Source organism: Anabas testudineus, chromosome 2 (genome assembly GCF_900324465.2).
Source record: "Anabas testudineus chromosome 2, fAnaTes1.2, whole genome shotgun sequence".
In the NCBI taxonomy this organism is placed as follows: Eukaryota; Metazoa; Chordata; class Actinopteri; order Anabantiformes; family Anabantidae; genus Anabas; species Anabas testudineus.
The window spans coordinates 17,455,814-17,469,085 of NC_046611.1; the positions used below are offsets into that span (position 1 = coordinate 17,455,814).

Sequence of the window (13,272 nt, forward strand, 5' to 3'; positions counted from 1 at the left end):
AAGCCTGTATGGACAAGTGACAACAATAACTCTACAGGGCTGTTACGTCCTTTGTTATTGTTCACCACAGCTGCAAACTTGCAGCAGCCACTCCCGTAAAAATAAATAGCACAAACATGCAAAGGCAACATTTAAATACCTTCATCCATCTGTCTGCCTTTCTTTCTTCTTCTACTCACCTATTTTGGACATTTCAGGTACAGACGCCTGATAGGGGCCATCCAGGAACTTTGGCTCATTGTCATTTATGTCCTGGATCTTGACGATAAATTCGGACTCTGGCTCCAGAGGTCTGTCCGTCAGGCGGTTGCGCGCCTGGGCGCGGAGAACGTACTGGGCCTTCACTTCTCGATCCAGCCTTTGAATGGCATGGATGTCCCCCGTGCTGTCGTCAATGGTGAAGGTGGTACCTGCGCCCTCACCCGTCAGGATGTACTTAATGGAACCGTCGCCTTTGTCCATATCTGAATGAAGCTACAGAGATGTTTACAGAGAAAAAACGTTTCTTCAACAAAGAGAGTATAGGTTGAAAACTACAAAGCCAACAGACATGATCATCCTAAAAATCAAAAGTACATTAAGAAAGTGTAACAGTGGTCACAAGCTGAAACTAAGACAGGCTGAACAGACATGTTGTGCAGTTCAAAAGTATTAGGACAACCCAGCCACATGTTTTTGAGGCCACTTAATTAGGTCACAATTCCCCAATTTTAGAACAATACAGCAGCACAGTGAGGCCAAACATAGAGACAAGACAACCAAATGGGTTTTTGAGGCCAATCAATGGAAAGTTTTTGACTGTCCAAGTCAGATGCATGATCTCAGTCCAACTGAACATGTGTTTCACTTGCTGAAGACCAAATGAAAAGGACGTCCTATAAAACTTTATGTATGTATGTATCAATGTTGCTTCAGTATAGGCTTGATAGAGCATGAAATCCAGTGGCTCATCTCCTCAGTTGATCCTTTAAATTATTTGTCAGCTAATCATTTTCTCTAGATACATTTAAATTTAAAATTCACAATGCTGAATTACAGTGTTGCTATTTCAAAGTGTAACTCCTTTTCAATTATTATCAGTGTTGTCAGATTCTCTTGTCATATAGATAATATGGATAAAGATACATTAACTCCAGAACCTCCAGGGGTTGTGTGTGGATATAGGCATACCATAATACTCTGTCTGTAAGTAGACATCTAATCACAGCTTACAGCCCCTGTGTTGCCATTGGCCCTGCAGAGCAATCAGAAGCATTTTATGACCCGTAAGTGCAAATGCCAGCCTGCTGATATGCAATCACTCTTTACTGTGTACTTAGAGGGTTTTTTGCGTATGATGAGTATTTGCTACCATCACACTGGGAGAGCGGAATTAAATGCCCCCATTGACGTCTGTCTCGTATATAATCAACAGGCGTGCACGGCGAGCACGCAGCAAAACACCGACAAAAATCGACTCTAAAAACACGTCTTTAGAAATACTTGCTTTGGCTTTTTTGTCGTCTGGGGCCACAAAGTGAAATGACCAAGCTGAGGTTGTCAAACAGCAACACTTGTTATTCTAGCGGAAGTTCAGCAGCAATCTTCACAATAACTACCGTTCCCATGCAGCAGACAATACAGCTTTTCCTGTCTCTTCAGAGAACGCAGCCACCTGCACTCTCTCCTACAAAGCGATGTGCAGCCCAGCTCGGCCCAGAATAGATTTTTTAATCAACACCCCATTGTGGGCTTCAGCCCCCTGTCTCATGGTGATATACTGTATCTCAGACTGGTGCCTTCTCTCCACCACTGATCCTTCCTTTTCCACACAAACCTATGAAAAGGGGGAGTTTGACACTCAGGCTATCAATCACCTGCTCTGTCTTACCCCTAGCCCAAAGCCCAGATACTCCCCCAGCTCTGGACACGTTCCTCAACAGAGAGGAAGCAAGGTGGGTTGAGCTGAAGATGAAAAAGCACTGAGGCTACAGTACATCTTTCTCCTGCTTTGTCACATCCTACAATGCCTTTCTGCCATGAGTGGCTCTCTGAGCAGTAGGCCAGACTGTTAGAATCACTTATGTCATTCAGCTTGGAAAAATTATAGTTGATAGTAGGTTTGAAAAGCATCGGTGAAGAGACAGTAAAGAAGAGGAGGTTAGATATAGAAGTGACTATACAACAGCGATGTAAGTAATTTTTCATAGCACATAAGCAGATGCAGCACTTTATTCTCCGGCTCTCATGGCGCTCTCTCAGGACTTGTTACTCTTCTATCTGCAGGAGCATGAGACTTTTTGGAATCCTGCATTTGCCTTCCCGAGTGGTGGTGATAAAATGATTCCACAGCACTAATTAGGGAGGTCTGCATCATTCCCAGAAGGAAATTTCACAGCATGAGCGGTTAGTACTACCACGTTTTAAACCTCGACAGGGAATAGACAGGCAAATTCAATCAAAGGTCTGGAATCAGAGCTTTAAGATCAGGGACAGCATAGTTTTAGGAATTTGGGAGAGCATTACATATGCTCAGTGAGATCTTACATCCGAGTTCTGACAGAACGATCTGCAGGAATCACGCTTTATTCAGGTCAGTCCTGCTTCTATGATTCTATTATTGAGTTATGAAGCACAGACGTAGTTGCATATAAATATTATGCCATACAGCACAGTATTGGAGAACAGGCTTCCTCACTGAGACAACAGCTAAAGCTACACTATGTAACTTATTTTCAGATACTTTCAAAGTAGAAATATGCTCCAAAACTTATCTTAATGCAGAGAGGTGTTGTTGAGGCCACCTGTGAGCCAGTCTGATTGAACAGCACTGCCAGCAGAGCAGAGATGTTGAGTTGCTTCTAAATGTTCATTATTCTTAAAATGAATGATTTCTTTCCAGTCTGCCATGATGGATGTTGAATATCACATATGGTCTAAAGGGAACCTATAGATCAGAGTCTCGTCTGTAAAAGATGAGCTTGACCTTGAGCTGGGTCAGCTCAACACTAAAGCGTGCTGCATATTTGCTAGATAACAGCCAACAGTTTCATTTTGTCATCTGGCTAGTTTACTAAATGAGTGTTAATTGACCACAGCTGATAAAAGCTAAACAGCAGCAGCTTCCTAAATGCAGCAATTTGGCCAGACAGGTTGAAGTGACGGGGTTCATAAGGGTAAGGGGTTCATTTTTGCAACTCTACTCTCTCGCGCATGACAACCTTGTAATAAAAAGCTTTACCAAGAAGCACTTTTTAATTGGTGGCCATTTTTATTGCAGTTTGCAAGACAGTTTGTGTCTTTCCACTGATGATGACCGGCCTTACAGCTATTGATCAAATGTTCTATTCGCTTTAACAACTGAGCAATCAAAGTGCTCCTTTGTGCATCCCTCCTCTTTTCTTCTCCGAGCATGTCAGCTGTGTTGCAGTCCACTTCTGCACTATTATAGAACAGGACTAACTGAGTGAGGCCTTGGTTCAAGGCAATTAACTCAATCACTGCTGCCTGGCTCTGGTTCATAGTGTCTTACTATGGACCCATTACATCCAGGGACCAGAAAAAATTGGATTTTTTTTCTGCAGTCATTGACAATTGCCTCTGCCCACCCATGATTTTATCTTTTGAATTCATGTACTCAGCTCTGGCCAAGCAGCAGATGACCTCCAGGCTGCTGAGCTCCCCTGTAGTTCTTTGGTTAGTTTAGAAAGTTATGCTCGAATTTCTTTGCAACACCTACACTGAGGCCTCTTTCACACTAGGTGCACCAAGTGGAAAGGTCATTCAGAAGAGCTGCTCCCCCTGCTAGGTGAGAAACTTGTACACTTTGCATTTCCTCAGGTTATTCCTTTATGTGTGTGCACTTAGATGACAGTTTATACGACTATACTCCTAGCTAAAACAAGACTGTTGTATTAGACTGCTTTAGTTTTAGCTATTTGTAGCAGAAAAACTCCAGCTGGGTGTATGTGTGCAAGTACATACAGTACAGTATGTATCATCATTAGCACTGACCTTTCCAATATAAAGTGGTTCCAGTCCGGTGTATTCCTCCAGGACAAAGAACTGGTTCCACACCCAGCCTCGCTTCACCCTCTGGAGCAGCGCTGAGCTGCCTGCATTGTCCTCTTCTGCAGGCTTACCCAGAAGGGTGTGAGGCAGAAGGGTCAAAATGCACAGGGCCACGGGGAGCAATGTGCTGGCCGCTGCTGGAAGATGAAATCGGCCTCCCATTGTGAAGCACAGATTTGAAAAGACTGTCTCTTTCTTCAGGAGTGCAGTTGTTTCCTGGCTGCCTTCCTTCTTGCTGTTGTTGAGTCCTGGAAGAGAAAAAAGGATTTGACAGATGAGTCTCAGATTTATGTCCTGCTGGACATCATCCTTTTGATGAATACTGAGCCCAGTATGTGTTGCCCTGTTGGAGTCCTGCGGATGGCACATACTTGCTGTCTTTCCCCTGCCTCCAGATTAGTTCTCCACTAGAGAAATTTTGTTGAGCTGCAATTCGACAGTTTCATCAACCTGTTTTTATAAGTATTATAAAAAGAAAAGTAGTTTTCACATTTTAAACTGAAAAAGAAAATGATAAAAGGAGAATGATACTGATCAAAGAAATACAAAAGTAATGATATATAGTCAAAAAACAAACAGATTTTTTTTTTTAAATAGTCACCACTCACATTGATCAAGATATTAAGACTGCTTGCTTAAGTGGCTTTCTTTTTTTGCAAATCTTATTTCTATATTTTCATTGTATTTTGACTCTTGGCTGAGTTTATTAAAATTCAGGTAAGACAGTGGAGGTTTTTTATGCGACACTGACAAACTCTGTTGAAGACTTTGTTAAAAAGGATTGATCTTGCAGTAACTGTCTCCTCTTATTCTACTGTAAAACCTTCGTGCCGTGCTGCCATTCACCATTCAAACCTCTTTACAACCAGAAATAGAAAACAAAGAGAAAGCACTGGACATATGGAAGATAAATGTAACTGTAATGTCCCAAGCGAGGTGATTTACCCAGATTAGCATAAGGATGACAGTCTGTGGTTGTAAAGGAGTTTTATATGTATGTGCTGCAGATGAGTACTGGGTGTCCTGTCCAAAAACGGTAACTTTCACTTCTTCCACTACAAGTTTTTTATGTTTGTCATAAGAAAGAAGAGACCCGGTGTAATCTAGTAAACTTTCTAGAATCGAACTAGCTCTGTTCACTTTGCTGAAGTTAGGTTATCAGGAAACATTTAGCGAAATATGTTTATTTAATAATCAAATGGACTATTTATACTCGGGCGGTCAAACGAGCACGCTAATATTGATTAATTAATCACAGAGAAAATTCTTCGCCCGTTGACACAGAGCATGTAATTAATTAAATAACTTTTAATTCGCTTGACAGTCTTTTTTACTCTCGTGTCAAGCGCCAGGAAGCAATTACCTTATTAGCTTAGCATAAAGGTAAGCTAGTCTGGCTTTGTCCAGAGTTCAAAGTTATATAAAACACTTTATCATATTTAATGTGCCTATGAAAAGACATGCTATTATTTAACTATGGAGAAGCTAGCTGTTTGCCCCTGATCCCTGTCTTTTATGCTAAACTAAGTTAATCACCAAATGGCTTTAGCTCTCCAGCTACTTACATTTGCATTTACATTTAGTCATTTGGCACTTTTATTTAAAGCAAAGTACAAGGCAAGCAAAATACTTAGTATATAGATATGGAGATCTAAATCTTCTTATCTAACTCTCTGCACAAAATAAAATAAATATATTAAGAATAAATCTAAAGTAAATAAATAAAAGTTTACATTCATTTTTGCTGAAGTCCAGAAACTTGGCTTAAATTTTTAATGAAAACATAACTAATGTCAATGTTTTTGGAGCCTGGAGGAGAAATAAGAAATGATACCAGCGGCTTCAGCTCCTTTCCCTCCAGGTCAGTACAGTCAGGCATTTCACATCATCAACAACAAAAAAATGTGTGACCACAATCTTTCCTTTTCCTTCCTCCTCTTACTGTCACGGAGAGGTGAGCTCCTTCACACCTCCTGTAAAAGGCTCGGGGGTGTGATGTTCTGAGATTGCAGTGTTTCTGTTCACACCCAAGCTCAGCTTATTCACTCCATGCCCATGTCGTACAAGTTCCCCTTAATGCTGCACACCACTCATTACAAGTGTACTGTGTATTTCTTTCCATCCCTCCGGTTTTGAAGCCCCCTGTAGTATTGCCTGGAAGTTGAATTTCATGCTATCTCCTTCTGCATTGCTCTTTTTGATACAAACATCATACAAATCTTTAAGATCAGCAAGGTCAATTCGGCAATTTTTTTTTTGCAGGAGATGCCTTTTAAGTTAAGGCATCGATTTTAGCTAATCGATGCCTCCGTTGCATGCTGTGCACGGCACTATGCTGCCTCTTTCCATCTGCATCTTGTTTTTATGCATTAGGAGGATGGCCACATCTGCCCGCTCTCGCTGCATTAACGAGGTCGGGGCAAAATAGGTGGATTTATGGTCAAAAGGCGGAGAGAGAGCACAGTGAGGAGGGGGAGGCAAAGAAAACCAAAGAGGCTGTTAACAGGAGGAGACGGAAAGTCAGGGGCTGATTTGAAAAAAAAAAAAAAAAAAACAGCGGAAGAAAGAGAGACTGAGCTGACTCCATTATGTTTTGTATGAGAGAGTGTATTGTGCTGCTGTAGACTCTCACTGAATCACCAAACTCAGTTAATCATTGTTGAAGGGGCACAAAAGGCAGGGAAGGGTGGGGGGGGCGTGGCTGCATTGTCAGCGGGAGACTGGGCCGAGTGTGTGTGTGTGTGTGTGTGTGCGCGTGTGTGTGCGTGTTGTATTTCTTCAAAAGGCAAACCCTGTGAGGGCCGCTAGGCTGGATGGCTGACACTTGACCTGGCTGCTCCCTTCTTTTCTGCCATTATGAAGTGAAATTAGCTCCCTGTTCTTTGCTCACAAACCACCGGCCTCCCCTCTCAGCTCCTCCCCTCAAAGGTCACAGCTTGCACCCGAGCATTTTGCTCCATTTTGTCGTAGCTAATGAGGTGACATGCTCCGCAATTGTGCTGGCAAAACATTTTCTTCAGCTAATCTTTTTGGCATTTCACTTGTTTAAGCAAAAAAGCAGATGGCAGTTGCCACGCAGGCTGGATGGAAGCAAAGGGGAAGGTGAAGAGATAAAGAGATGAGGAGAGAGATGGAGGGCAGACGAGCAATCACATGAAAAAGCTTTGCCAGACTTAAGGCGAAGAGGTATTTTCCCACCGAGCTGCAACATTCTTCCCAGTTGAAAATGTGCTTTTGTATTCAAGAGGAACTGGCACGGTTTGGAACCGTTCTCTAGAAAACACAATAGGAAGAAATGAAGTCAAAACAGAAAAAGAGACAAAGGAAGATCTGATTTTTTTTTTTTTTGGCTTGTTTTTGAAAAGCAAAAACGCCCTTAAAGGAGAAGTGTTTGCTGGAGGAAGAAATTGAGTGACAGTTAGAGACCGTGATTGTCAGGAGGAGCAGCTGGTGTGACAAAATGATGGGCCATGTTGTGGTATCATCTTACTCCAAGTCCACCTGCTGCTCCATTAACTGCAATCTGACAACAATAGACTTTATCAAAATGCCCCAACTCGAGAGACAGAGAGAGAGAGAGACAAAGAGAGGGGTGAACGTTTCTTTTCCACCGAGCAAAATAAACAGGAAATAACTGCTGTACGACTGACCAAACACCATTAAGCTGAGGCGAAATACTTTATCTGACTCCACCTGTTGAGACGAATGAGTCGCTAATGGCCAAATCAACTACAAATGTATTCCAGTCCTTTAGTAGCACATGGAAATCCTCTTACTCCTTACTACTATTTATCCTTTTAGGATTCAGACTGAGCTGTGTTAAAAGGTTCAGCTTCTTCGTCTTTAGACTGATTTCAATCAATAACAAACAGTCCTGCCTAAAATACAAACAATACTGAAAGACAGCAGAAGTGGGTATAATTAATAGGATCTACAGATCATACAGTTGGTCAGTCAACTTAAAGTTCATCTCTTTTGATAACTTATTTATCACTTCAATGATTTTCTGGGCAAAAATGCCAAACATTACTTTGTTTTAGCTTCCTAAATGTCAAATGTTGCTGCTTTTCTTGGGCATATGTATTAATATGTTTGGATTCTAGGGTGCTGTTTGGCCAAAACTACAACTTTTTCCTATTTTCAAAGATTTATAGACCAATGATTAATGGATTTATCAATAAAATATTCGTCCGTTCCAGTTCCTATGTTATCAAAAGCCTCGCACAGAGCTTTTGGTCCACAAAATTCCCATCCACTGCTCGAGGTTACCAAGGGCCAACTCAGTGTGTGGTATTTTAGTACGAGCTCGCCCTGTTTAAATGCTATGTGGAGCATTATTAAGTGTTAATTTCACAGTGTCCATGTCTGTGCACCACTCATCACATCTCTAAAAAGAGGCCTCCCAGACTGTGGAAAAGGTCCTTAAAAACTGGGTGGACCCATGAAAAAGGTTCCACCCATCCTGGCAGGGAAACGTCATGGTCAATTTGTTAACCACAATTGATTTTGCATGGTGGAAAGTGACGCCACCAGGAAGGCTATGTACTATATGTCCAACCCAGGAGAGGGGCTGCATCGATGCCCTTTTTAAAAAGCAGGAGCCCCAAAATGAGAAAACCGCTCAATAGGCTGTTGCAAAATATTGAAGAGTTTTCTTAAATAGTCCAATTACCCTTCTCATTTCTAAATGCTAATGTTTACCTACACATAATTAAATTCAAACTTGGTTGCTGAACTTACTTTTAGTTGCAGCATGGCCTCTGATATGTTTTATCTGTATGTGTACAAAGATTGAATAAATTGACCAGATCTGTTTTCCAAAGCGAAGCCTCTATATGTTGAGCGCCTGCAGCAAGGACCCAGTTTTCTCAGCAGCTCACAGGAAGAGAGCCAGGCTGAGGTATGGATTCTGGCCTTCTTCTCCCAAGATCACACACTTGTTTGTATGTTGGTATGAATATGAGTTCTCTGTGGATGCACAGCATGTCTATGTTTGCGGGTCAGGCTGCTACCCTCTATTCGTCCTCATTCCTCTAACCCTGCCACCCTCAGGACAGATGCCCGGCATGGGGCAGGCTTTGAACCTTCTTCTGCCGTGCTCTCTAATTGTGGGGAGCTCCCTGGGCCACAGCCTGCGCAGCTGTGTGCGCTGCCACCGCTGTGCCGTGACGAGCGTCACATTCCCTGCAGCTCGTTTACTGTAAGTTGTTTTTAATTACTCGTCCCAGCCTCCAGTCTCTATCTACTCTGTGTGCCAACTGAGCCTCAGAAGTTTGCTCAACCCACTGCTACTCCTATTTCTGTGCCCTACAACACACCAGACAAAAAAAAATTAATCATCTGCTTTCTTCTCTGTGGTTTCCAACATCTACAGCACATCTGTGTTACGTCTGTGTCAAACCCTGCACTTATATTTAGTTTTTGCTTCAATGTCTTAATCCTGTCTCTCGTTATGTACTCACTCCTTCTCCTCCCCAGTGCACAGTTAGTTCATTCACTCACTCGGTGGAGGCCATAAAAGGAGCCTTGTCATTTATAGAGAAATTAAATCACACAAACTGGCATTCATCCCAGGCACTGGTGCATGGAAATGATGTCACCATGCATAAGCGTCATCTGGAAAACTTTCCAATCAGTGTCCCTCCGCTGCAAATTAAACAGAAGTGTCTTGGGGACAGATCTGTTCAAATTAATATTGAACTCGTAATCTCTTTTGAATTTTCGGATTTTTTTGTCTAGAAGGAGAATTGGATGTACAGTTTTTTATCTACCGCATGGCTCAGCCCGATGAATCCTCCTCTCTTTTAGATAATTTTCTGTGCTGCAATGTCATTTAAAATATCTCTAACACAGGCACCACCGCAGAAACCTGAAAGGTGTTAATACGGTGGCCTGTGCACAATGCTCATCTTTCAGAGAATCCTTCACTGCCTTTCGCTGACACTGATAATGGCAAGAAAAGTCTTTCTGCCCCGGCGAGAGTGCACATGCCAATCTTGGTCTTATTTGTCGGGCTGAGCTTACAAGACAGGCTTAATGGGTTTGATAGAAAAAAAAAATGAATCTGTCCTCATCTTGAGAAACTAGAACCTTGGCTTAGGCTGAGGAATGAGGTCTGAATGACAAACAGAGGTCCGTAAAAAGCAGATAGACATTCCTCTCCTTCAGCATGACTTGTTTGATGCAGCGACAGTGCAGACGTGCTGAGAATTGGAACCACGCTTTGAGCCTGAGCTCATGTTCACTAGAGTTTTGTAATGTGCCACCAAAGCTCTTCCAACTAAGGCAGGCCTCTCCAAATATTTACCATGACCTGCGTTTGACAGCCAAGCAAACAACATATTGGTTTCTGTAAACACAGTTTATCAATTAAAAAGAAAAAATGAACTATCGATTGGGAGCAGTAATGATACAGTGCTCCCACCTTGTGTCTTATTCATCCCAGCACTCTCCATCTCCACTGAGAGTACTTCAATGCTCAGTCACAGCTGACAAATCCCCAGTCACCCTTAAATCATCTCCACCATTCGCTGTTTACAGCTTGAAAGTATTATTGGCATTTCTTATTGGCGCTACAGTGTTTCAAAACATGACCGGTGAAAGTCAAGGATTTTTTTTTTTTAAGCAAAACATTCCATGCCTTACCTTTTTTCTTGTCAACTTTATTCCTCTTTCTCAGTCCTTCTTCTGTGAAAAATGCTCATTTTTCTTTTTCTGTTATCTCTTTGTTCTTCTTCTCCCTGCACGCTCACTAAATTTCCCTTGTAAAAGTTGTGAAAGCTGCTGCCTGCAGTGCATAAGTTTCCCTAAAGTCACCTTGAGTCCACACTCTTTCTCACTGTCCTCTTTGTAAAGTTTCCCCTCTTTTCATTTATACATACATACATATATATATATATATATATATCTCTGTGAGCTGCTTCTACTCTGCAACTACTCTGCTTCTCTCTGCTTCTCATAGCTGTCTACACACTTTCATCTATCTGGGTACCCAATCAAACTAAAGGACCAATTGTTCCTCTCTTTACAATCAGTGGGACGGCCTCCCCTGGCTCCAACGTAATCCGGCAATCTACAACCTCGAGCATGGGAAGGACCAGGGGAAGAGGTGGGGAAAGAAGAAGAGGACGGAGAGAGAGAAAGAGTCAAGGGGGGTTAGATTGACAGAAGGAAAGGGAGGAAAGGGGTGAAATTACAGCGAGAGAGGGTGGGGGGGTTCAAAGAGGAGGGGAGAAATCAGGCACGAAAGGCATGGAGGAATGAGAAGAGGGACACACGAGGTGGTAGATTGTGAGCAGTGGAGGGAAATGCTCCTGCACGCACCACAAAAGCAACTTATTTCATCTCAGGGTATTTGCAAGTGAATAAAATGACCAGTGTGGTGGGGAAAAAACTCAAGTGTATGTGTGGAGATTGCCCACGGTGCAGGATCCTTGGATCACTGACCAGCGAAGTCGAAAACGCAAAGGACGAGGAAAAAAAAAAAAATCATCTTCCTTCTCATGCCAGCCAACCTGCCCTAATGCATTTTAATGAGCCGGTGTTGTACACGGCTGGATCTGTGGAGGGATTTATGGGCATAAAAGATGAACCTTTAAACTGCATTATATTCTGCAGCCTTCCCAGTCAGAGTCAGAGCAATTAGTTTTCCAAATTGGCAAAAAGATCTTGAAAAATTAGGTGCATGCCAATACACACAAAAAGTACAGCAGAAGATTAGTCATGGTCATGGAGATCTGATTCCTGTTTAGAACTGAGCGAAAAAATAGCAGTGTTTCATTTAAGCAATGATGAAATTAATGCAGCAAAAAGAGGTTTTCAGACTTGAGTCTTTTGCATATTTCCCCCATGAAGAAGAATGGCTGGGTAAGTGAAATCTTATTGGAGATGTACTCAACCATGTTTAAACAGAAATGAAAATATATTACATACTGTGGAAACAAGAACTGTTCTAAGTGGCTACTTTGATCCTTTTTTTAATTATATTATCTGAGCTGTTATTTATAGTCAAAATGAAGTGACATACTGCAACACTGCTACCAAAGTTTTGAGTTTCTCTACTATTTGTATCCCATTGGAAAGACTTTGCTCTTTTTTTTCCACTTGACAACCCTTTGACTCTCCTTAATCTTCCTGACAGAGTAATTTGGTGTGTTGTACAGCTCTAAAAATACAGATGAAGGCTGTTGTCACCCACTGAGCCAGATGGTCAAAAGGTTGTACTTCTCCATCGGTTCAATATGTTTTTTCTTTCTCCCTTTCAATCTGTCCCTTTCAATACGTCTTCTTTCTCATTTGGCAGGTCATTCTTCTTTACCACTGGTCCCCCTCCTTTCCCTGCTGGCCTCCCCATCGTCTTTGTCTCTTTGAAGACTGACTGGTTAGTGCCCCAGCCAATCTATCAGCAAATGCTTGACTGGACCCCTCAGAAAAAGGCAGGGGCTCCCTCTTTGTTGGGGTGGGCTGCAGAGAGGGTGGCATTCAGGCCCATTGAACAACACCTTCCATCACTGTGGCAGTGCAGAGTATAATAATTGGCAGAACAAATTGAACCTATAGAACCTTATAGAAGGGCTTCTGTCTGTCTTTAAAGTCTGTTAAGGTGGTAGACGTCTGGAAAACAAGTCCCTTCGGGTCCCCTCACAAAGACACAGATCCGCCGTAGAAATAGATTGGATACAGTTGTGTTCTGCGTGTTGCTGGACTTTGGTTTTGTGGTAATATGCAGGATGTTATGTGGACACGGTGCTTTCACGCACTGGATCAAGTACGCCTACTCTTAAGTTTGAGAGCTGTAGGTTTGTAAAGGTCATGCCTTGTTCTGTCACCTTAAAGTACCTTTTACCATCACTTATAACAGACTGTTCAGGTCTTTATTAGGAAAGCAGATTTCATGGTTATTAGAGATACAAAAAACGTTTCCTCTTAGTTACTAATTCATTATCAGCCCTATTGCCAACACTATTGTCTTGTTAGGGTTTCCCCTGAAATAATCACTATTAAATATACACTATTTATACACACACACACACACACACACACACACACACACGCAAACACAGATATATGTATATATATCTATATATCTATATATCTATATATATATATCCTGTATACACATATACATACAGGAAAATAAGAGACAATGCAAAGTCAAACAAAGGAAATTCGTTTTTCAATTAATTCAATTAAATATCAGAATAGTGAAAAATGCCATCTTGA

At 41.9% G+C, this 13,272-nt stretch overlaps 1 protein-coding gene across 1 annotated transcript in view; it reads right to left on the reverse strand.

The window, feature by feature from the left end:
* The window catches only part of LOC113162948 (cadherin-20), a 69,048-nt gene that overhangs the window by 15,591 nt on the left and 40,185 nt on the right, over window positions 1–13,272 (reverse strand). Inside the window, exons 2-3 of the mRNA XM_026361225.1 lie at window positions 3,994–4,298; window positions 180–474 (exon numbers count right to left, since the gene is read on the reverse strand). Coding sequence (XP_026217010.1) covers window positions 180–474; window positions 3,994–4,298 — 600 coding nt within the window. The remainder of the gene's footprint in view (window positions 1–179; window positions 475–3,993; window positions 4,299–13,272) is intronic.